General features: G+C 44.8%; 2 protein-coding genes across 16 annotated transcripts; one reads left to right on the top strand and one right to left on the bottom strand.

Annotated features, from left to right (window-relative positions):
• Positions 1-224: 224 nt before the first annotated feature.
• On the bottom strand, positions 225-9,621 carry hnrnpa1b (heterogeneous nuclear ribonucleoprotein A1b). Of its 13 annotated transcripts, none has more exons than XR_010817348.1 (12): positions 9,499-9,621; positions 8,462-8,578; positions 7,995-8,141; positions 7,278-7,488; positions 6,837-6,929; positions 6,420-6,506; positions 6,249-6,311; positions 5,762-5,971; positions 5,490-5,621; positions 5,059-5,134; positions 2,066-2,142; positions 225-358 (listed from the first exon to the last, which is right to left on the bottom strand). XR_010817348.1 is itself a non-coding variant. In XM_066708481.1 (11 exons), the coding sequence occupies exons 1-10, from the start codon at positions 9,508-9,510 to the stop codon at positions 5,070-5,072; spliced, it is 1,137 nt and encodes a 378-aa protein (XP_066564578.1). In that variant the 5' UTR covers positions 9,511-9,621; the 3' UTR covers positions 4,087-4,484; positions 5,059-5,069. The 13 variants fall into 13 exon arrangements, 11 of the variants coding, with proteins under 11 accessions (XP_066564578.1, XP_066564581.1, XP_066564580.1 ...); XR_010817349.1 differs by having other exon boundaries at positions 5,493-5,621; XM_066708481.1 differs by lacking the exons at positions 225-358; positions 2,066-2,142 and adding an exon at positions 4,087-4,484.
• An 822-nt stretch (positions 9,622-10,443) lies between these two features.
• On the top strand, positions 10,444-20,894 carry cbx5 (chromobox homolog 5 (HP1 alpha homolog, Drosophila)). Of its 3 annotated transcripts, none has more exons than XM_066708495.1 (6): positions 10,444-10,562; positions 13,191-13,329; positions 16,115-16,295; positions 17,403-17,652; positions 17,891-17,991; positions 18,227-20,894. In XM_066708495.1, the coding sequence occupies exons 3-6, from the start codon at positions 16,153-16,155 to the stop codon at positions 18,366-18,368; spliced, it is 636 nt and encodes a 211-aa protein (XP_066564592.1). In that variant the 5' UTR covers positions 10,444-10,562; positions 13,191-13,329; positions 16,115-16,152; the 3' UTR covers positions 18,369-20,894. The 3 variants fall into 3 exon arrangements, with proteins under 3 accessions (XP_066564592.1, XP_066564593.1, XP_066564594.1); XM_066708496.1 differs by having other exon boundaries at positions 16,109-16,295; XM_066708497.1 differs by lacking the exon at positions 10,444-10,562 and adding an exon at positions 11,720-11,776.
• The last annotated feature ends 1,211 nt before the right edge of the window (positions 20,895-22,105 follow it).

Below are 22,105 nucleotides of genomic sequence, written 5' to 3'. Positions count from 1 at the left end.
GCAGCAGGTCAGTTCATTTTAATATGACAGGGCTATATAGGGTGGTTAGAGGGCCAATAGAATGAGACAATACTACAGAGATGGATGGGAGCATAGACAAAGTGGAACAACCCGTCTGGCAGCACCACTGCTCCATCTGTGAGGAGTCTTGCTTGAAATCAGAGCAAATTTTACAGATCTGTAGAAAACATTGAATCAGGATTATTAAAAACCACAACTCAGGCTTTTATTTTAGATTTTATTGAAAATACAATTGAAAAACACATTTAAAAAGGGAGGGGAAATAAATACAAGACGCTGTCCTGCAGCCTTCATGAAACCTCTTAAAAACCCATCTCCACAATCCTTTAAGAGAGCCCTGGGGAGGGAAAAAAGGAAAAATTAGTCAAGGCAGTTTGTACCCCAGGACTGCATGCTGTGAACCCAAGTAATACAAAACCTCCTACAATCCAAGTTAAGAGTCGGGCTTTATTTATTATTTTAATTTTTTTTTTTTTTTTTTAAAGTATTTATATATATACAGCTGGTGCAAATCAGCAGCAGTAAGAGCTGTGGGCCACCACTGCTGGGATTAGATGCAAGTCCACTGAGCAGATTCCTGAGCGCCCACGAGAGCAGTGCACAAGTGCCTGATTAAAGCACACAGGCTCACAGGAATTGATGGCCGACTGGCTTCAGCAGACTTACGTCACCTGGCCACAGCATGGCCATTCAAGTGGTTTAAAACAGGCAGGGGGTAGAACTCAGCTGCAGCACGAGAAGACAAGACTGTCAAGGACAGGGGCCAATTGCATAAAACTATATATGATTGGTCTAAACCATTAGACTGGTCTTAATTTGACAGTTAAGACTAGTCTATGCAAGTTAGTCAGTTGCATAAAAATTAATACTGACGAAGACTTAGCCAAAAAGTTAGCCTCCTCACTCCCAGCCTAACTTGGAACTTAAGTCCATCTTTCCATTGAAAGTGCTGGCCTGAGTCTACAGTGACACTGACTGGCGGAGCCTCCCGGCGGCTCACACACACCCTGTCCCGCCCACTGCGATCCCCCCAAACAGAGACCCCTCCTGACACACTTCAATAACCAACTGTATATTTTACCTGCATTTCTGTAATTTCAGAACTTTAATTTGTATTATGACCGATATCCTAATTCGTCCTGGATAAGGGCGCATGGCAAAGGAATACATAATTATAATAAACTGCACTGCTTTGCATTTAGTACGTGGAGGTTTCCTCTTAAATTAGCATATTATTTAATTGTTGCTCCCGTCTTTTTATTACAGACCTCACAGCGCACACACAACGGTTTGACGATGTTAACTTTTTCTTCATTTTATCCCACACCTTGTGTTTGAATGAGTTTACAAAAATGGCAACCAAATTGATCTGCATTATATTTCAATAACTAGCATAGATTATCAGTTAACTGCGATCGCGGTTTTAGAGAAACGTCCATGTTTTTTTTCTCTTCAGGTGTCAAAATTCCCAGAATGCAATGTGTAATTGATTAAGTTAGACCAGTCTAAGGAAAGACTTTTATGCAATGGACTTAACAGAGTGTCTATCGTTAGTAGGACTTATTATCATACCAAGACAAAGACTTAGTCTATGTTTATGCAACCGGCCCCAGGACACAGACATAAAAACCACAGGAAGTCAACCTGCAGACTTGGCGCCAAAAAACAAACAAACGTGAAGATCATGTGAACTTAAAAGGACAGAAGAAACCAGTTCAAGTTTGGCCACTGCAGGTCTAGAGCAGCAACAGCAGGTGTAAGAGTTCAGAGGATCTCCAGCAGAGTAGACAGACCCAGTAGCTGGTTGTAAACTGTTCTTGCCTCTACAAAGGTATACTTGACTAGGAGTCCTTTCAGAGCAAATGGAAACACTGGGCATGTGCCTAGAGATCCTTAGCATCTCAGACTACAGTAGTGAAAGGCATACGGCAATACTCCAAAACCGACATGCCTCAGGTTAAGAGCCCTACAAGTTTAGCCCAAGACATGCAGTCAGCGTTCAGGAAAAAGGATGGGGATGTTTAGCTCAGTTGCAGGTACATACCATCTCAGAGTTCTCAACATGGGAGACGTTCTTAGGCAAAATGACATGCCCAATGGTCCTAGCATGATGCAACAGTCCTGAGAACAGAGAAGAAGCCTGGTTAGTGCGCACACACACACACAAAATCCCAGGGTGTTAAAAAGACAATGAAATTTAACTAAATCAATCAGAATGACCAGTTACTGGTAGGGGGGAAATAAAGCGAGAAGTGCCCCTTTGACTGCTACAACTGGACACTACTACTCTGCTATTCTATAAATCCCACTCTGTCTAGAGGGGCAGGGCGGGAGGTTGTCTGAAGTACAAACTGGAAAATGACGAGGCCAAATAAGGACTGAGTTTGTACGTCTACTAGTCCTCACAGAAACGCCTCCTGCATGCATTACTGCAGAGCTCGACACGAGGTTTAATTTGGACGAACAGCAACACCAACGGCCAGCGTTGCAAATCCATGCGGTTACTGGAAAGGTCTCTACCTAAAAGGTACATTTATGCCATGTTCTATAATGTATTGGCCTGCAAGGCTTACAAGAGGAGATGAGGGTTTTTAAACATTAAGCTCAACATGCATCCAGGTCCTTAAAGTGAACCCTCAAACACAAAAACATCCCCTAACAGTCCGGGTTTGCATCAACCAGGCAAAACAAATAACGCCCCCTTCCCCCCCAAACCAACCCCTGAAAAGTGGTGGTTGCCAAATTCTGCTTTTGACACAAATACTCCCCCAGGAATTCTGCAATGCAAGAATCTCAGCTGCCCTAGTCTTTCAATTTTTGCTCAAAATAAAGGGTCCATGTCTGTATGCAGTTAACAAATCAGGAAGGTGGAACCCTTGAGATTACTCCACTTAAGAGCAAAATTAAACCTTGCTGGCTGACACAAACCCTGGACTGAGCAACTTACTAGGATAGACTCATTGATTAGTTTTACATTTAGAGAAGAAATAGGAAAAATATCAAACAAAAATACAAGTTGAAAAGTCTGTTCTTACCTACTAGCATGGTATACAAATACCCCTTTCGTAGCTGCTGACTCTGCTAGTCTCATTAGAGCAACCTTCTGTACTCAAAAAAGACTTTCCCCTGCTTCTCTGGCTCCTTGCGATGATCTCTTGCTACTTCTCTCCCTCAGCTGGCTCCCATGGCTAGGCTCAAGTAACGCATGTAAGCTAGCCTTGGTCGTGGCTCAGAAAGGAACTAAATCCTTCTAGTGGCGGAATGAGCCTTCCTGAATTAAGTCCTTGTCCGTTGGAAGAAAAATCAGGTTCCCAAGCCAAGACAGAGGCTTGCTGGCTTTCTCTAGTCAAGACCTTAGTGGTGTGTTTGGGGGGGGGGGGGAAGGAGGAAATAAAATGCATTCCATGCCAACCACGACTCTGAAGTCTCTGCCCTAGCCTTGGATTGGCTCTGGAGGTAGCAAACCGTGCTCAGATTTGCATGGATGTAGGGCAGTTTAAGAAACTGTACAGAAATCTAGACTAGGCGTTTTATTTTTATTTTTTTAACTGCTCATCTCAACTACCTCCAAATTGCAGCAGAACTTTAACATCTGCAGCACATTAACATTCTGTACATACAAACTGGTCAGTTACTGGTGCCAAGGGTAGTCACCTGTGGCTTCATTAAATACAAATCTGAATATGGTTTAATTAGCCCAGATAGAGTAAAGTCATGCACAGCATCACTGAATCAGACTTTGGCAGAAGCAGATCTTGGGCTTCCAACAAGAGGAAGTGCACTGGAGACTCAAGCACTTGCCACTCCTTACCCCCCCCCCCCCCCATACCTACATGCCTGAGCCACTCAACCCCCTCCCCTCCCCCAGGTTTAGCAACAGGCAGTGCTGGGCTCCAGCCAGTTAGAGTGGAGGTGGAGAGAGGAGGCAAAAACCTCACAAAACCTGCTGCAGGAATTGATGTTTTTTTTTTGCCAAACATACCATGTTGAAGACAAAACCGGGATGCCTGGATCCCCAACAGCAAGACACTAACTCATCTACACAAGAACTACAACTTGCACAACTTTAAAAAAAAGAAAAATGAAAGATGGTTTATTTCGACTTGATTGGATGCAGTTACATTTAAAAAACACCATATGGGTGCGTGTCCCCCCCCCAAAAAACAAACTAAAAAAAAAATCTACATAAAACCTCATTGGAATGCTTTACACTTTTCACAGAAACATAGCAACTACAAAATATCCTGCTTAACAGCATATGACAAACATAGAAAACATGTTTGAAGCCCCACATGATTTTTTTTTTGTTTCTCCTCTATGTCTTTGTACATTGATTTTTTTTTTTTTTTCTCTTCATGTAGCAGCTGTAACCTGCCACAACTGTGCTTGGCTGAGCAGATCTAGGGTGTAAACCTGCAGCTTCCCTGTCACTTCTCTCGCTCTCCTCTCCTAAGTACTGAGTCCTGTTGAACAATACGGAACAACATTGTTAAACTGTGCACTGTCTTTTCAGGAGGTCAATAGAATTTAAAGAGCTAATTAACACACTCTGGGAGGAACCCAGAAGCAAGCCTTCATTGCAGGGCCCAGCACGCCACAGGGACTACCATTAGAGATCTGCATTCAGCGAGAGATACAAGGTGTTGGGGTGGTGGTGGTAAAGAGGCAATAACGCATTGCATTCAATTAAGTTCATTAGCAGAGACCCACTTCTGGGTTAAACTGTGCAGCTGCGGTCAAACACTGGAGAACAATCCTGCACACCATCTTCAAAGAAAAGGAGGGAGATAAAGTGTCATGAAGGTTTGCTACTGGAGCCTCTTCTCAGACTTACATGTTAAACAATATCTTGGAGCTTTACAGAGGTACGAGGTTTGCTGTAAAGCACCCCCCCCTCCCTTTAACCTAGCCTACAGGGAGAAGGCTTGTCTGGAGAGTTAAGACTGGCTCGCATGTTGGCCATGTAGAGAAACCACTATTAGACACTTTTGTAGATAAATAGTTAAGGTGCGTGTGTGGGGGATAATCAGTCCTTACCTCTTCATGGTTTAGAACCTCCTGCCCCCAGCACTGTTCCCATAGCCCCCACTGCTGGAGCCACCCCCATATCCACCTGTGGGGAGGGAGGGGGTTAGCCATCAGAAAGCTACCATGAGCAATGTGAAGCATTACAAGGACTCATCTAGAAAATTAAATCATCAACACCCCCCTTCAGATTAAACAGTTTAAAGTAGCATGATCACACAAGTAGCCCTGGAGCTCAGTTACACTGGATGGGATTAGTTAACTAAGGGACTGTTCATAATTAATATTCAGAGCGCTAACTGATTTAGGCATGACCTGCTTTTCATTTCAATTACACAGCCTCAGGGTGCAGAAAATGATGAGCACAGGTCTTAAGTGGCCATTAAGAGCCTGCAGAGCCATCTCTAAAATCAGCTTAACATCTGCCGATCTGCATCACGTACTACCGTATGGGCCTCCACTGTTCCTGCCGCCACCGCCGCCCCCAAAGTTGCTCCCCTTCATCGGGCCATAGCTGGAGGAGGACTGGCTGTTGTAGTTGCCAAAGTCATTGTAGTTACTGCCACCGAAGTTGCCTGAAAAATAACCCAGTGAATTAAAGCCCAAACTAGCAGATGCTTTTATTCTGCTAGGCAAGCTGGGGGGGGGGGGGGGGGGGGGGAAAGTAAGGACATGCAAGAGAGCATTGGTGGCAGGGTGATAGGAATGTACACACCACCTCCAAAGTTTCCTCCACCTCCTCCACCGTTGTTGTAGCTATCGTAGCCTCCTCCATTCCCTCCGTATCCTCCTCCCTGGTTGCCATAACCCTGTCCTCCACCGTAACCACGGTTTCCACCGTAGCCAGGGCCCCCGCCATAGCCACCTGAAGGAGTGAGAGACTGAGTCTGGTACTCTGATGAAGCATTGTAACCAAGATCCCTCGCTGTTTGACCAATTGAGACAGGAAGATATTAGGTTTCAAGACACAGAAGCCACCAACATTTGCATCAACGACGGAATTTCAGAAAGTCACCCCTCCCCCACCCTTACCAAAGACAAGTTAATGATCAAGTTAAACTACGCCAAAGGAACCCTGGAACAGCCTCCCCCCAGCAGAGTTTTGTCCATAAATTAATCAGAAGTTATACACTAAAAATATCCATCATGTAGTTTATAGCATATTATAGTTAAGGAAGAGTCCAATATAACCAGAAGCTCACCATCTCCACCAAACCCATTGTAGCCACCATCTCCTCCATAACCACCACGGCCTCCAAACCCACCTGGAAAGATAAAAATAGGGGGGGGGGGGGGCGCTCAGTACTCCAACGACCTCACTGTAAAAGCATATAGAGAAAGAACTAGATAAAAGGTGGTACTAGACCACATACCACTGCTGCCGAAGTATCCATCGCGCCCAAAATCATTACCTCCAAATCCCCCACCTCTGCTAAAGTTCCCAGATCCGCCTCCACGGCCTAAAAAATAAAGATGTCAACTTTAGGGCCCCAAAAAAATAAAATAAAAAAACCTAACTAGCCTGGTGTTAAAAATAGACCTTTTCTCCACCCATAGACTCGATTTTCACTGCCCTGCTAATCGCACACATTGCCTGAGCTCGCCACGAGAGTGCCCGGAAGACTTACTCCCGAAGGCCTGAACCATAGACTCTCCTATTCGAAGTGTAAAAGGCAACTAAAGCAAATAAAAAATAAAATAAAAAAATAAAAAGGGAGGGGGGCTTCTCTGAACACTGAATCCCAGGAGGCAGACCAAGCTGATGCAGTAAAGAGAGGGAGCAGACTTACCCCTCATGTTCATGCCTGCACTGGCCATCTCCTGCTTTGAGAGGGCCTTCCTCACTTCACAATTGTGCCCATTGACAGTGTGGTACTTCTGGACTGTAGGGGAGGAGAGAGAGAGAGAGAGAGAGAGAGAGAGAGAGAGAGAGAGAGAGAAGGATATTAGTCTTCAGGTCTGCAGTCTTGACTTAACATCTGAGGAGAAAATTACTACATTCCATCCTTAACCTGGGTTTAAAACATTCAAGACAGGACAATTACACTCAGACTGAATTTAAGTGAAGGGGGGGGTGGTAGATTTCAGATCACTGCTAGGTGATGGTGTATCTAAGAGAGCTTCACTTTTTGGGAAATACAATCTCTCTGCACAAACTACTGTAGAGGGGTCCCCACATTAATTCACAGCTGAAGCAATAGTCAAAATGTATAGCTGCTCCCAACACTTACTGACAATCCTGTCCACCGAGTCATGGTCATCAAATGTGACAAAGGCAAAGCCCCTCTTTTTGCCGCTGGCCCGGTCAGTCATGATCTCGATGACCTCGATCTTGCCGAACTCGCTGAAGTAGTCGCGCAGGTGGTGCTCCTCGGTGTCCTCCTTGATGCCACCCACAAAGATCTTCTTCACTGTCATGTGTGCACCTGGCCTGGTGGAGTCCTAGAAGGCGAAGAAAAGAATGGGGGGGGGGGGTAAATTAAATCCAACTGATTCACTTCATTGACGAGGACTCAAATTTAGAAAACTGTTCTTGGAAACATCTACATGTGTGATGCACAGATCACCAGGCTCAACAGAATCAGTGCCTTTGATAACTAGGGTGCTAAAGAAGGTCCTGCTGGAAGGCCACATGGACAATTGCTGACCTCCAGTGAATAAGCATGTGTGCACATCTGCAGGGATGGAAAGGTAAATGGATCAGTATATAGTAGACTATCTACGTGCACCCGAGATTAAAATCACTCAGATTTTCCCTTAAGACCCATATGAATCTAAAACCGTTATACACTTATTCTTGGAAAGGATTGTTATGTTAAAGTCATGTGCTTAAACCAAGAGGGCCCAGGTTAATCCAGCTGCTCTGTGGGAACCATTCATGGGCCATCGTGAAGCTGGGGGTCCAGTCACCACACCCCCACCCCCCAGGACAGAAGGGGCTCACTCACCTCCCTGGACACAGCTCTCTTGGGTTCCACCACACGGCCGTCAACTTTGTGGGGTCGGGCATCCATGGCCGCGTCAACCTCCTGCACCGAGGAGTACGTGACGAACCCAAACCCTCGGGAACGCTTGGTGCTGGGGTCCCTCATTACCTGTAGACAAGACAACAGGACACATCAGACGTGACCTCATATGCAAGCATTACTCTAGGATTCATAAACCAGTAAATCAGCCAATAAGCAGATTACCCCCCCCCCCAATTTATTAAACTTATAGAACATGCACAAATGAGGCGTTGGGGCAGGCAGTTTAAACAAACTCTACACTTTCTATACCTCAGACAAATGCAACTGCCCTCAGTGCAGATTTGGAGCTTGTGCAAACACGGATAACATGGTTTCATAAATAGACTGTAGAATAGGAAGACGGCAGGAGTCTTCCACCCCCTGCTGTACAAAGCTTCCCAACTCACCACGCAGTCCGTGAGAACCCCCCATTGCTCGAAGTGGGCCCGCAGGCTCTCATCTGTGGTCTCGAAGCTCAGGCCTCCGATGAAGAGCTTGCGCAGTTGCTCGGGTTCGCGTGGTGCCTTGGGTGCGATACCAGGGAGAGAAGTGCGTTAAATTGGAGCGAAACAAGCACATTAAACGAGAAGAATCTACAAAAAGGTGATCGTTTTTCGTCCACATTTTAATTGGTTTTTCATTCAACAGTGAATTTAGTAGCACAAACTGGAGATTTGAAGAACGCGTTTAGAGCTAGGCCGCGGGCTTCTGGAATATTCCGCAAGGAGACAAAGAATGACATTCTGCGACGCGCATGCGCAGGCCATTCAACCGCTCTTGTAAGTGATAATATCAGTAACAAAATACAGGAGACCTAAAGCGTGATTCTGGTTTATGTTCAAATCTGTAATGGAGCCATATGCTCCCGCGTTTGGTGCTTCACAAAACACAGCAATAATGTCGAATATTATGCGAGGACGCGGGAGGCGGCGCCATGTTTGCGTGTTGTGCTAGGGGGACAAAGAAAGTAATTTCAAATGGGAATCAGAGATACGGATATCTTCATAAATACAGAGAAACCCAAGTATTAACTTGATAATCGTTTTACTTAAGATGATGTAAGCATCTAAATGCAATTAAGCTGCATCGTATTGATACACATGGCCTGTAGCGGTTTACAATCCCGTGGCCTACACGCCACGCCAGGCTCGCGAAATGGCGGAGCTTGAGCACAACAAGATCATATAAACAAAAAGCAGAATACACGGGGAAAAATGGGGGTGGGGGGGCAAATCTTAAAATAAAGAGAACAGTAGGAAATATGCCGATTGCAATCAAAACCTAACCGATCGCTACTTTTGATAGTTTTTTGTCGTAAAATTACATAAATACGGGAAGTATTTGCAAAACATACAGTTCAACATTATATTATTAACTATCATCGAAAAACATGTTTTCGGTCGGGGGTTTCCCTTGAAACAACTTCTACAGCGATACCGCTTACCTCCTTTGACATGATGGCTACAATGTTTCCGCTTCTAGTGGTTGTTACAGAAAGAACAAGTTCGACACCGCACACTCTCGTCGTGCAACCAGTATGTTATAAAGACCGTGAGGCCCGCCCATTGCACTCAAGAATTGGCTAATAATTCCTGCTGAAGCCTGTATGTAACGGCCCCTGGCCATTGGTTGGATAGGGGTTTGTCCATCACTATGCATTTTGCCCTCCAAGCCAATCAGAGGTTGATATTTAAACGGCTTGCCTACGGACAAAATCTAATGTCAGAGGCTGATTGGTCCAGTGCGCTGTCAGTCTTTGACTTTCTTGTTTTTAAATCAGGGGGTGGGGTAAAGGTCTGAAACTGACGCAGTTGTATTGCATAGCATGAATAAAGGACACTATAAGCAGTCCTTACAATAAACAAATAAATAACACGTATACGTTACCACCCATATATAATTAAACAACTGTATATACAAAAATGAAGATACGAATACACCGTAAAACTGTCAGGATTCATTAAAGAAAGCACAGTATGCAAGAATTGTAAAAAAAAAAAAAATAATAAAGTGCCCATAAAAAAAAAACTGTCTAGTCCTTTTTAAAACTACTTATGTTTCAACATAAATGGGTGCGAGGATGCAATGCTTTTGTATGCTTAATACAAGGTGAAACATATCATATCATACATACGGTACATATAAGGTCGGGATTGTCTTGAATTGGTAAAAAATGCTTTGATATGGAGTCCTTGTTAGTGGTAAACATCCAGTTCCTTATTTATGCACATGGGGAACCTGTGTCTGACAAGAGCGTGTCCCCCACGCACCGGTGGGGCCCCGGCGGAGAGAGAGAGCGCGCGCGCGCGAGACGGGGACCCCCGGAGCCGCTCGGTCCCCTCTGCGTGCGCGTGCGTGCGCGGGCGCGGGCCGCCATTGTGTATTTTGGCGCGCGCGCGTGTGAGTGCGCAGTCCGGACAGACAGAGAGGCGCTCGAGCAGCTGCGGCGGTGGAGGGAAGCGGCGGAGACGCGGCTGCACTCACATTCGGACGGTTATTCGCTCGGGAGTGAGTAGAATACGCCACCATTTCTTACCAACGGGCAGCGGGGGGGGTGCGTCCAGGGCGGGGTTCGCTTTAACGTGGTGAAAACCGGGGGGTAATGTGGTTATTTGGCGTTTCTGCGCTCACCTCTCTTGTCTAAAGCGGCGGTAAAGGATTGAAAGGCTCTTGGAGGAGGGAGGGGGGGAGGTGATGGGTAACGTGGGTGGGGCCGGGGAAGCCAACGGGGGAGGTTGACTGACAGCGACCTGGGCCAATCAGAGGGGCGGCTTTCTTTCGAATGCGGGGACGCGGCGCGGAGGCCAGCAATGGGTGCCGAGCGGGAAGGCGGGACTTCCGGTGGCTGGCTGATTTTCATTGCAGCCATGTGTGTTTGTGTTGTTGCTAATTGGGGTTATAAACTTGGGACTTAAGAGCGAAGGCGGGTAATACTTTGCGAATGAAAGAGCGGATTTTTTGGACACTTCAACAGATCGAAAATCTCTGCCGTGTCCCCAGATGGTTCAATACAGTAAACGGCGGCCCTGGCCATAGACCCATCCCTCCATCTCGTGTGCGAGGCGTTTGCAGCAACACACAGCATTTACAGTCACATCCACAACACCAGCGTGCCGACATGTGACGTGTGTGCATAAACATTACACCCCAGCATACTGTGATGTGTGGTAAATTGTATTAGTCCGAGCACTTCACTTTGGCGGTATTTGGTTTCCTCTGGTGGACTTAGTCGGGCTTTGTGACCAATGGTTCAGTTTTGTAACGTGGGTAGAGTATAATCTGGGGGTTCGTGTTTCTTTTCCAAATCATTGTAGCCATCATATTGGTCTTTGCTCTGGGAGATGCGACTGCAGTCGAATAGTTTAACTCCGGTTCAGCGTACTTGAGTATAAATTAAAACAATTGTTGAGAAGTTGAGCTTGTTCTGATGCTGCAAGATTTGTGTTTTTAAAAAGCGAGTGGGTAAAAACACTATGTGGACACGTTTTTTGTTAGCAATCATACATTACACTCTGTCCATTATAAACACAACAATACAGTGCCTCTCATTTGAATGGTGGCATGGGGTTCAGGCTTGTCTGTGTGTGTGTTTGGGGGGGGTGCTGGAGTGAGGGGTGAATGGTCACAGGTCAGGCAGAGCGAGGCTTGTCCCTTCCGGTCCGCTGGACTCCTCCGCGACGGGCGATTTACCAAAGATCGGATTTGAAGGGAAACCTGCCTGGGTGGGTTCTTTAGCTATTCCACTCCATTTCGAGTTTAATCTCTCTTTCTAACAACATCGGAATATCTGAATTTCGTTAACGTCTTGTTTTTGTAGCATTGTGTTTGTGAGTGTAAAGTTGCTGCCTCTCTGTGTGAAGTTTCTCTATTACAAAAGGCAATGCGATTTGGGGGTAGGGCGACACGCACACAGGTGAGACGTAGCGTGGAGTTGAGTTGTATGACTAGGTGCCTCCTGCAACCACAGAGGGAGCGTGTGTGTGTAAGTACAAGCACGATGTTTGAACGAGTCGCGGTGTTACGCGCGGGGGCTGTGCGTGGTGTTCGTTCTGGAAGGGTGGAATGCGATATTCGCGTTCGAAGGGGGAGGGGCAGGTTGTTCTCAGATTGGGATTGTTCTGGTTTGTTCCGGCCTGTGTGTGCCAATGCCCCCTGGCCCAGATCTTTAGAAATAGATCTTTCATCTTTCCAAGTGTTATTGTTTATGCACGTACAAAGAATAGATGCTTCTAACTGAGCATCTCTGAGAGACTTTTTAGGACGCTGTACCTGCAACACATCTGTTATTGTAAATACCTGTGGTGTGAGCCATGTGGCTGGGGAACTTTGGGGGGGGTGGGAAGTGTCAAGAAAGTCCACCTAAAAATAATTTAATCAAATGGTCACAGTGTACACAATCATGTTAGTCAATATGAAAATGCAGTTTATTTGCCATCTTTTGTGGGCTGGTCAATGAAGGATATGGGGTCAGGGGTGGAGGTGTGAAAGCTGCCACGAAGATTTCCTTTCTGCAGAAACATAAAAAGTAGGTCACACAGACATGTTGCCATGAGATCAAAGTGCATTACTGCCTTCAGGTCTTGATGTATGAACTACAGGACAATAATAATGTTCACAGTGGTGTACAGTGACTAGGATTCTGAAATGTGTGTGTGAGAGTGTGGGAGTTGGGGCAGGGGATGGAGGCCCACATCTTGCTGCTGTTATGTACCAAAGATTCCAGTTTCTTATAGTTTTTGGAATATGGTTGTAGACAACTTAAACACCGCAGCACCCATTCTCCCCAATTTTGGTGCGAATGGGTTCTATATGGGTCTCCTGTTAGATGCGTCTTCCCTGTAACCCCAAATGCAGCTCACCCTCCTGTCCTCCCAATTTTCGCTTTTATATAAATCTTCTCACGCCATTAAGCTAGATTGCACTCTGAGGCAGCTTCCTCACAGATTTCCCCAAGTCTGCCTTCTCAGTTATGCATAAATATTTTTTAACTTGTAAAAGTACTTGTCCAAATATATATGCATTTAATTTGTTTCCCCTCACATGGGTCGCTCTGTGATTTGTACAAATCCAGATTGTGTCCTCGCATTGCAATGACTGCATCCTGCTAGTGTAACTCCTCATGTTTGTGTGTTTCAGGCTGAAACAGCAGTCGGGTTCTGTGCGTGTGAGAGCTGACGCCCATCAGAAACTAGACGGACAGGCCTTCCAACCCTGCCACGGTGTCCGTCCCTCAGCACTGACACCAGCGACTGGCTTCGGCCCCTGAATTGTCACAGTAAGTACTGGGCCTCACGTGAGTCCTGTTAGAGAAGTCTGTATGCAAGTCCCTGCACTGACTATACATTGCATTAATATTATGTATTTGTTTGGTAATGTTTATATATTTAATTCTAATGGGACATTATCTACCAATGGCTGGTGCATTGTGCACCGGTTGAATAGGTCCTCCCAGGTTTTAATTATTGATACAGGTATCCCCCACTTTGCATGAGAGGTTCCTGGGCAATTCATGCAGAACTGGGGAATTAATGGGGATCCGTTCCATAAATGCGAAAACTGTCATGTGAAAATCAGTTAAATACTCATAAATGTGCTGTTCACTAGAAAACTAACAATACAAATAATAAACTTAACAAACTCGTTATATTTATTGTAATTTTAATCTGCAGAAGTTGTTGCTCCTGACTAATGCTCTTTCACTTAATGTTAGATTCTTCCTCCGAACGTTCACTTCTGACCTGTTTTGATCCCATAATCTGTTACTTTTTGTTAACTTATAATGTTCTATCACTTCTAATTTTATTTTTAAAAACTCCAATAATAACAATACTTTTATTTGATGGGAGGGTGGGTTACTCTGAATGTAGGGAGCATGCACTTTTTCATTTTTAACCTACTATTTGAATAATTGTAATTGCTGAACATAACGAAATAACATTCATCAGCTATGCCACCTATCTATGCAAGGCGGGTGTTGGGTTTCAGATCTGCTAACACTTGATATTTTGATGATTTTTTTAAATGAGTTAATTTAATAAATGTGTGCTGTGTCGAATCCATGTTATACAGCGGGGTATACCTGTACTTTAGTGTCCAGCGGCGAGTGAAGATGTTTCCTCTGTGTTGGAGGTGCCTGGTCGCTATGGGCTAAACCAAGGCCATGCTTTATCATAATGACAAACATACTTGCTGGCAGTGTCAACAGAATTATTTTTTAGTTGTAAACTTTGCAAGGTCTGGGTGTGTGTGGTGCAGCAGTGAATGTTGGCTAAGCAGCAGACGGTAGACTGGTCTCTGGAGGTCACCTGCGATCGCACCGGGAGGATTCCGAATTGCAAATAACAAAACCTAATTCCGTTGCCATGACTGCCAGACACACCTGAGCTCTGTGACTGCAGTGTCTGTCTGAAATGGTTAGACCCCCCCCCCCCCCCCCCAATGAGCGCTTGTAGGGTGACATTCATCTCTCATATCAAACCATTGTTTGGCCGTCATTACACCTGCGATTACACTTCCCTAATCCCTAATTTATATACCATCCTATCTCTTTTTAGGTGAGAGAGGGAGGTCAGGGTGCAAATAGGGCAGCAGGCAAGAGCCCATTTTAGGGCTGCACTGGTACAGTGGTTGGTGATCGTATCAGCACTGATAAAGGGAGAAAGTACATTATCAGCTCTCTGCTTTTTTTGGTCATTACAGACGATCGTTTACTGACATCGTATTTGCTATGGTGTGCAGCGTGTCATCTAGAGCAGTGTGTATGTATCAAAGTAGTGTGCTTTACTTTTTACTTGATTGCAGCAATGTTTTAAAAAATTTTGTCCCCAGTTACTGTTAGTTAATATTGTACCTTTCTGCCTAATACTGTCATCTGCCATTTTTTTCCCCCTTAAAGTTTTATGTATACATTTTTATGTAGTTGCAGATGTTGATGACAACCCTGTTCTTTTGTACAGAATACAATTTATTCAACATGTCTTGCGTGTTAAGTTTTTGAACGACCAGTTGCTATAACTGTTGCACCTGGTGCTTTTTTTTTTTTTTTTTTGACGCATTTGATTCGTTGTGTACGGATAGTTTGTTGTAAATTAAAAAAAAAAAAAAGTTACACTATTTTTAAAAGTTAAATGTGTATTTCTTTTGCTTCCAAACATATCTAGAAGCACAAGCAAAACAAACAGTGTGTGGGCATTGTATGCAAACGTGGTGTTTAAAATGTAGTTTAAAATGCCCTATTATGCCCATGCACTATTATGAATATCAGGTCGATATTGGATGATATGGTTATGTAATCATCAGCCCAGAAAATTATCTGTATACCTTTAGTCTAACGCTTTTCCTGCCCAACTACTGTACAACACTGTGCCCAAGCAAGATGGCTGCCAACAATCTCATAGTCTGATCTGTGACATGGAGCTGCTCTCTTCCTGTCCTGTCACATCTACCAGTCAACATCAAATAGGAATACACTGCCGTATAAAAAAAACTTTAAATGCTGTATACACAACTTTAAATTGATGCATTCCCCCTTCACTCCCCTGTCTGACTATGCCAGGTGCCCTACTCCTACGATTTGCTGTGGGCTCCTCAGCTTGCTGAGGTTATGTGAACCTGGGGGGATAGAAAATGCCGTCACAAACCACTCTGGCTGTTTTCCTGTTTTTGGTTTTATGTTCCCAATTAAGGCTTTCTGTGCTTTGTTTTTCCTCAATCAGTCAGAATGGTAACCCTCGCTTTTGTAAGAATATTTGATCAAAAGCAAGCAAAAGGTTGCAGGTGAAAACGGGAAATTGACTTGTTGTTGATTGACAGTTATTGTTCTCAGGCCTGATACTACAGAGAGTTCATAAAAAGAAAAGGAAGTTTCTGTATGAACACATGCCATTTTCAAAGTGAGGTGTTCTTTGCTCTAGCTGTCCCCCTGTTGCAGGCCTGGGACTCGCTGTATGAGTGCCGAGATACGCTAAGGTCAGCACTGCAGCACTCCAGGACGAGGCAGTGTAGCATTTATGTTCAGTTACTTGGGGCATTTTATTAATTTGCTGTTTCCTCACTAACAGTAAGCGCTGCGCCTCCTGCCCTCACCCTGTCGTCTGTCATGGGCAAGAAGAGCCAGCGGCGTCTGGACGAGGAGGAGGAGGAGTCATCGGAGGAGGAAGAGTACGTGGTGGAGAAGGTGCTGGACCGGCGGGTGGTCAAGGGACGCGTCGAGTACTTCCTCAAGTGGAAGGGCTTCACAGAGTAAGGGTTCCTGTGACCGCTGCCATCTACAGACAGATGCACAGGCATACACAGCCCCTTGTGTACACACACACTTGCCAACACACGCATGAACACATAATTGCAAACAAACTTCACTCACACTTACATATGCACACACACCCATACACAGGCACACATTTCTATATGACATCTCCAACCTTGACCTGCAATAACATCCTGCTCTACTGCTACTCTCAAACTCCTGGTCTGTTGCTCCCAGATTATCATTATTGTCATTAGGGATGACACCGAATACTGCAACATTCGACTATTCTTTAACGATGGCAACTATCAACAAGTGAATCTAACATTCGATAGTTAAATGTATATCTGGATTTTATTTTAAAGGCTGCACTGATAATTGGCTCTCTCTGTAGCTGTAATGTAGATTGACTGGAGGTTAGGGATTTGTTATGCCTGTGATTGGCTAAACTAGAACATACCCTGGCTAACGATGGCTTCCTCACAAAAGTTCTGCATGGAAATACTTGGTCAAAGTAAATGAAAACCCTGGGTAGAATATGTGCTGTGCAATTATACTACCACACATCTAAAACGGATATGTTAAAAAGCCACTTGAAAGCCAAACACCCTTCTGTAACACTAACAATGACAGCAACAAAGAAATATTATTTTTAAGCGAGCTACATACCTAGCCTGTTATTGCTAGTTTTTTATTCACAGGAACCCATACACAGTGGTATGTTTCAGATTTGATTTAGCAAAGACCAGCAGTCTGAGTGGATTGAAAATATGGGAAAAGTAAATAGTTTAGTTAAGTGGATTGTATAAATTAGCTAGCTTTTGTATTTCACTGTTATGACTGGAAAACCGCAGTGACACTAATGTTAAGGCATTTGCATCACAGCTCAAATTGCTAAACTATTCTTGAATGAAAATTAAATTTTCAAATAAACCTTGAAAAAGAAAAACACTCTGATAGGTCAGGTTACAGCTATAGTTGCAAAATATTCAGTTCTTATGCGCATAAGTAATCTCTGCCGTGATTTATGGGAGATGCCCATCTTTATTTATGTCCAGGAGATTAATAAATGTAAACCAATGTCTCTCTCTCTGCCTCCCCAGCAAACACAACACATGGGAGCCTGAGAAGAACCTGGACTGCCCGGAGCTGATTTCGGAGTTCATGAAGACCTACAAGAAGAGCAGCAGCAGCAGCAGCAGTACCAGCAGCGGCAGCAGCACGCCCGGTGGGGGGGGCAGCCAGGGCGGCAAGAGCAGCGTGGGGGGGGCCCGGGCCAAAGAGAGCGCCACCCCCAAGAGGAAAAACTCCACCGAGGAGGACGACGACAGCAAAGCCAAGAAGAAGAAAGAGGTAGGAGGGTGGGTCAGGTCGGGCCTGGGGAGGGGGTGGCGACTTTTTTTCTGTTCAGAATTGTGTATATTGCACCACCTACCCCGCCCCCCCACACCCCACCCCACCCCACCCCAGATTGCTACTTCCACACTTGCATAGTACTTTCCTCAAAGTTGCAGCTCACCTCTCAATCACTCTGCGTGCCTCTCTGTGCGCAGTGCCAATGTTGGTCTGTTTTCATTTCCGTTGTGTTCAGGACGACATCTTAATAGCGAGGGGCTTCGAGAGAGGCCTGGAGCCAGAGAAGATCATCGGAGCCACCGACTCCTGCGGAGACCTCATGTTCCTCATGAAGTGGTGAGTGGAGAGAGGGGGAGAGAGGGAGAGAGAGGGAGGGTGGGTGGGAACAGGACAGCCATTTTCTGAGTTCTGTCATTCTTCTCTGGTTAGCTGACTTTGAGATTTTGGCGAAAATGGAGGGAGAGAGAAATCAGAATGCTGACATAGCCTATCCTGGTTTAGTAGGGACTGACCTTTTATTAATTTTGTTTTCTCCTTTTTCTTTATCTACCCTTTCATTCCCGCTCGGCAGGAAAGACTCGGACGAGGCTGACCTGGTGCTGGCCAAGGAAGCCAACGTGAAGTGCCCGCAGATCGTCATCGCCTTCTACGAGGAGCGGCTGACCTGGCACGAGGACGGGGACAAGAAGGAGAAGGCCGGAGTGAACATCTGAGGCGGGGGAAGAGCGGGGCAGAGGCGGGGGGGTGGTTGGGGGGATGGGAAGGGCAAGGGCAGAGAACAAACAAACGGGAAAAAAAAATTAAGTCGCAGGGGCCGTCGACACACAAGACAGACTCACTCCCTGCCCCTGTGGCTGACCAGACAGGGTCGCAGAACCGCAAACGGAAACTGCAGAACTACGGCACGGACAAACAAAAGGCAACAACCGAGACGCAGCCCACTCCATGAAATCTCCAAATCCTCATCCTGCCAAATCTCTTGACAACATCCTGGGTCATTTTACTAGAACTGAAAAATGGGGGATGGGAGAGGGAGCTGGTTTTGGGGGTGGGGGGGGGGTTGTGTGTCAAGGGTGGGGGGGAAGGCTTGGAGGTTAGTTAGGGTAGACTGCATAGCAGGGTCCCAGAACTTCTTTGTGTGCTCTCTCTCTTTCTCTTTCTCTTGTCTTTCTCTCTGTTTCTCCAGACTCATTCCTGTTAACATTTGCATTAGCATTAACATTTGCTTTCAGTCTGGTTAAAAAAGAAAAAGCAAAGATGGCGACTACTTCTCCTGGGCCCAAGATTCTTTCTCGGCACAAATTCTGATTTTTACCTTTTTTGTTCTTGTTTTTTATTTTGTCTTCTCTTCCTCCTCCCTTTTGTCATGTTGTGTTGTATTGATGGGTGGTAGCCAGTGAACTCCCATGTTTCGCTCACACCATCCAGTATAGCTCCCCCATGGAGGCAGAGGAGGGAAGACTCGTTCACGGGTGGGGGGGGGGTTGGATTAAGGGATCTTGCATTCAGCCCTATGCAGTTCCCAGTTTTTGAATCTCCCAGTCTTGGGGTGTCAGACCCCAGTGAAGTGAAAGGGGGCTCCTCTCTCTCCTGGCAAAATCTGGGGTTCTTCCTCCCCCTTCATTGCTAAACTATTTTCTGGACAGGTCTCCCCAATTATTGTTTTATTATTTTTATAATCATCCCTCTTCTCCCGTCTGAGGTTCTGTGCAGTGCATGATTTTTAACTCCACGCAACGCATTGTACCGCAGGGCTGGTGAAATGGCACCGTAACACTTTTGGTCTGAACTCGCCCTAATGAGGAAATGGAGGGGAGGGAGGGCTGGTTCCCATGGCATAACGAGCTGATGGAGAGAGTGGGTCGAACTCTAACACCAGAAGGGCCCTTGTGGTCTTTGAGGCCTGGAATCTCACCTGACTGATCAGAAGCTGCTTGTTTTTAGTGATATTTTAAATGTAATTCTGGGTAAGGGGGCTTGAAGTGTCTTGAACTGTGTGCCCCAGTTGAATCATTGTTTTGCGAAATTGAAGCAGTTGATAATTGTTTTACCCCCTTCCCCCCCGTGGTGAGGCAGGCCAGCTAAACAGACCCACAGAACCCGGTGGTCAGACCATCTCTCTCATGGAGCCGGGGATGTGCAGCACTGCCCAGGTGTCTCCTCACCTGGTCCTGCAGGGGACCTCATTCCTGCCTGTTAAATCAGTCGAGATCTTTAGCCATTGACTGGAGATCAGTCTTGAAAGCTTTATTTTCTCCAGAATCATGTTTTCAGGGCCTGTCATCAACGCATAGGTCACGAAGTGCATTGAGTGCAACAAGAAGTTCATAATGCACTCCTGAGGTTGGGAGGCCGGGACAGGGGGGAAGCCAAAATCTACCTATAGTCACAGGTGAAGAGTTTTTAAGAGTACTTTTTAATTTCCTCTAATTCTTCCTCCTTCCATGCCCCCCCTTCTTTTCACCATCACGTCACTTCCCCCCAACATATTGTGGTTTCACTTGTCAATGCCTTTCATGATGTTTTAGGGATTTGGTAAGGGGTCGTAAACACCGAAACACATTTGAATTTGGATGGAAATTCTCCAATCACGGTTCAATAAGGGAAGTGGTTTGAGAAAACAATCGATCAACCACAGTGCACATTTTTTTTTGTGCGTTTTCTAACCTAATTCGCAGGACCAGTCATGCTTCTGTAACTAGGAAAATTATTTTTTTAAATGTAGACTTGACCTCATGTATGGGAAAAGTAAGTATATGTAATTTGTTTTTTTGGGGGAATGGAGAATTTCTGCAATAACAGAAATGTACCTTCTTGTCGTCATGCAGGGGGGGTCGTGGAGCTCTTCTGCTTTGCGTTGATGAACACACTCCCCCATGAAACAAAACAGGGTTTTAGATTTTTTGATGTTTAATGAATCATGTACCTAGAAACTCGTGGCTTAAGTATTGACATTGCTTGCCCCCTTTTTTTCTTTTTGTGGTTTTATGTTGTAAACATCCCCCCCACACCCCCATCTGTTCCCCAAACCACACATGCATACTTACTCCCATGCAATGTTTATTTTTTTTTATAATTTTTTTTTTAATTCTAAGTCTGAACGTTTGAAACCGATGTGCAGCATTTGTGTGCGTTACCATGTCATTGGAAGTGTTGATGTAAAAACTGCTCTACACTTTTTGATTTTGTATGTTCTTGTATCAATCTAGTAAAACTTAGTTTTCAACATTCTAAACAAATGATTTTATTTTATTCTCTTGTATTAATTTTTTCTTTTTTTAACAATGGGGCGGGATTGGGCATGGGGGTGCGAGTTGGTAGGTGCCTTCTGGAAAGAAGTAGTCTTCCGGAAGTGGGTTCATGTTGATCTATGCCGGCAGTGGACAGCAAGACCAACCTTAGTAATGAAGTCAAGTTGTGATAAAAACAATTTCAAGTCTGAATATGGTGCATATAAATGCATGCAGCTCCCTGTTGGTCTTGTTAGAGTGATCTCTTAATCCCTCATGCCAAGGCAAAGAGCTCCAGGGTGAACCGTGGCCTGGCACATGGGCCCTCCCACACCCTCTCTCTCATCTTCCCTTTAGGCATTGCACTGACATGGCAAGCCTGCTACCCACAGATTCATGGCTTCGCTTTGACCTGAGTTAGTCCTATAGGACCCCAGGTCCTGTATTCAGTGCAGCCACTGTCTTTCAACATGCACAATTGTCTTTGGATGGTCACTTTCTCCCTGGTGAAAGTGCATGCGCATGCTTAAGAGTTAATCATGTGCCGAGTTTAGTTTTTATTCTATGAGAGAAGGTGTGGAGGAAAGGGGCGGGGGGATTTGTGGGTGCAATGATTGATTTTAAAATGAAATTTCTTCAAATAAACGATTTAATAGAAATGAAAAGCTGGTTGCCTGGAACAGTGGGAGCTCATCGAAGCTGAATTCTAAATTGCAATATACACCTCTGGAAAAAACAAAGAGACCACTTAACATTGATTTCTGAACTTGGAGTGGTCTAAATTCTATCTATCTATATAGCAATATATTTCTCTTTGCATTTAAAATGACCCTTTAGAAGTATTTAAAAAAAATTCCCTCTCCTATCTCACTATTACCTCTGATATCCTTAAACTAGTATTTGGCTCCACCTAGTGTCTGCTTGTTTTGTTTATTTTTTTAACTTGGTTATTATCAATTACATTAAAATTGGACAACCAGTTTTTCCCAGTATTTAAAACAACGTGTAGAAAATTGTCATGTTTTTGTTATTATACTTTATTTATTGGAAGCAGAGCCCTAAATTAAGATGCTAACATAGCCCATGTCCACTTCCCTTAAGTAAGTGCTAGAAATTAGTATAAAGAAAAAACAAAATCCATGTATCTTACATTCTTATACACTAAAATAAGTAAATATGACCTGTACATTTACATATTTTTATTTATCCTTTTTGTGTGG

The sequence above is a fragment of the Amia ocellicauda genome, chromosome 7 (assembly GCF_036373705.1).
Source record: "Amia ocellicauda isolate fAmiCal2 chromosome 7, fAmiCal2.hap1, whole genome shotgun sequence".
Classification (NCBI taxonomy): domain Eukaryota; kingdom Metazoa; phylum Chordata; class Actinopteri; order Amiiformes; family Amiidae; genus Amia; species Amia ocellicauda.
Note: the sequence above shows the minus strand (reverse complement) of the source record. Positions and strands in the feature narration are given on the sequence as shown.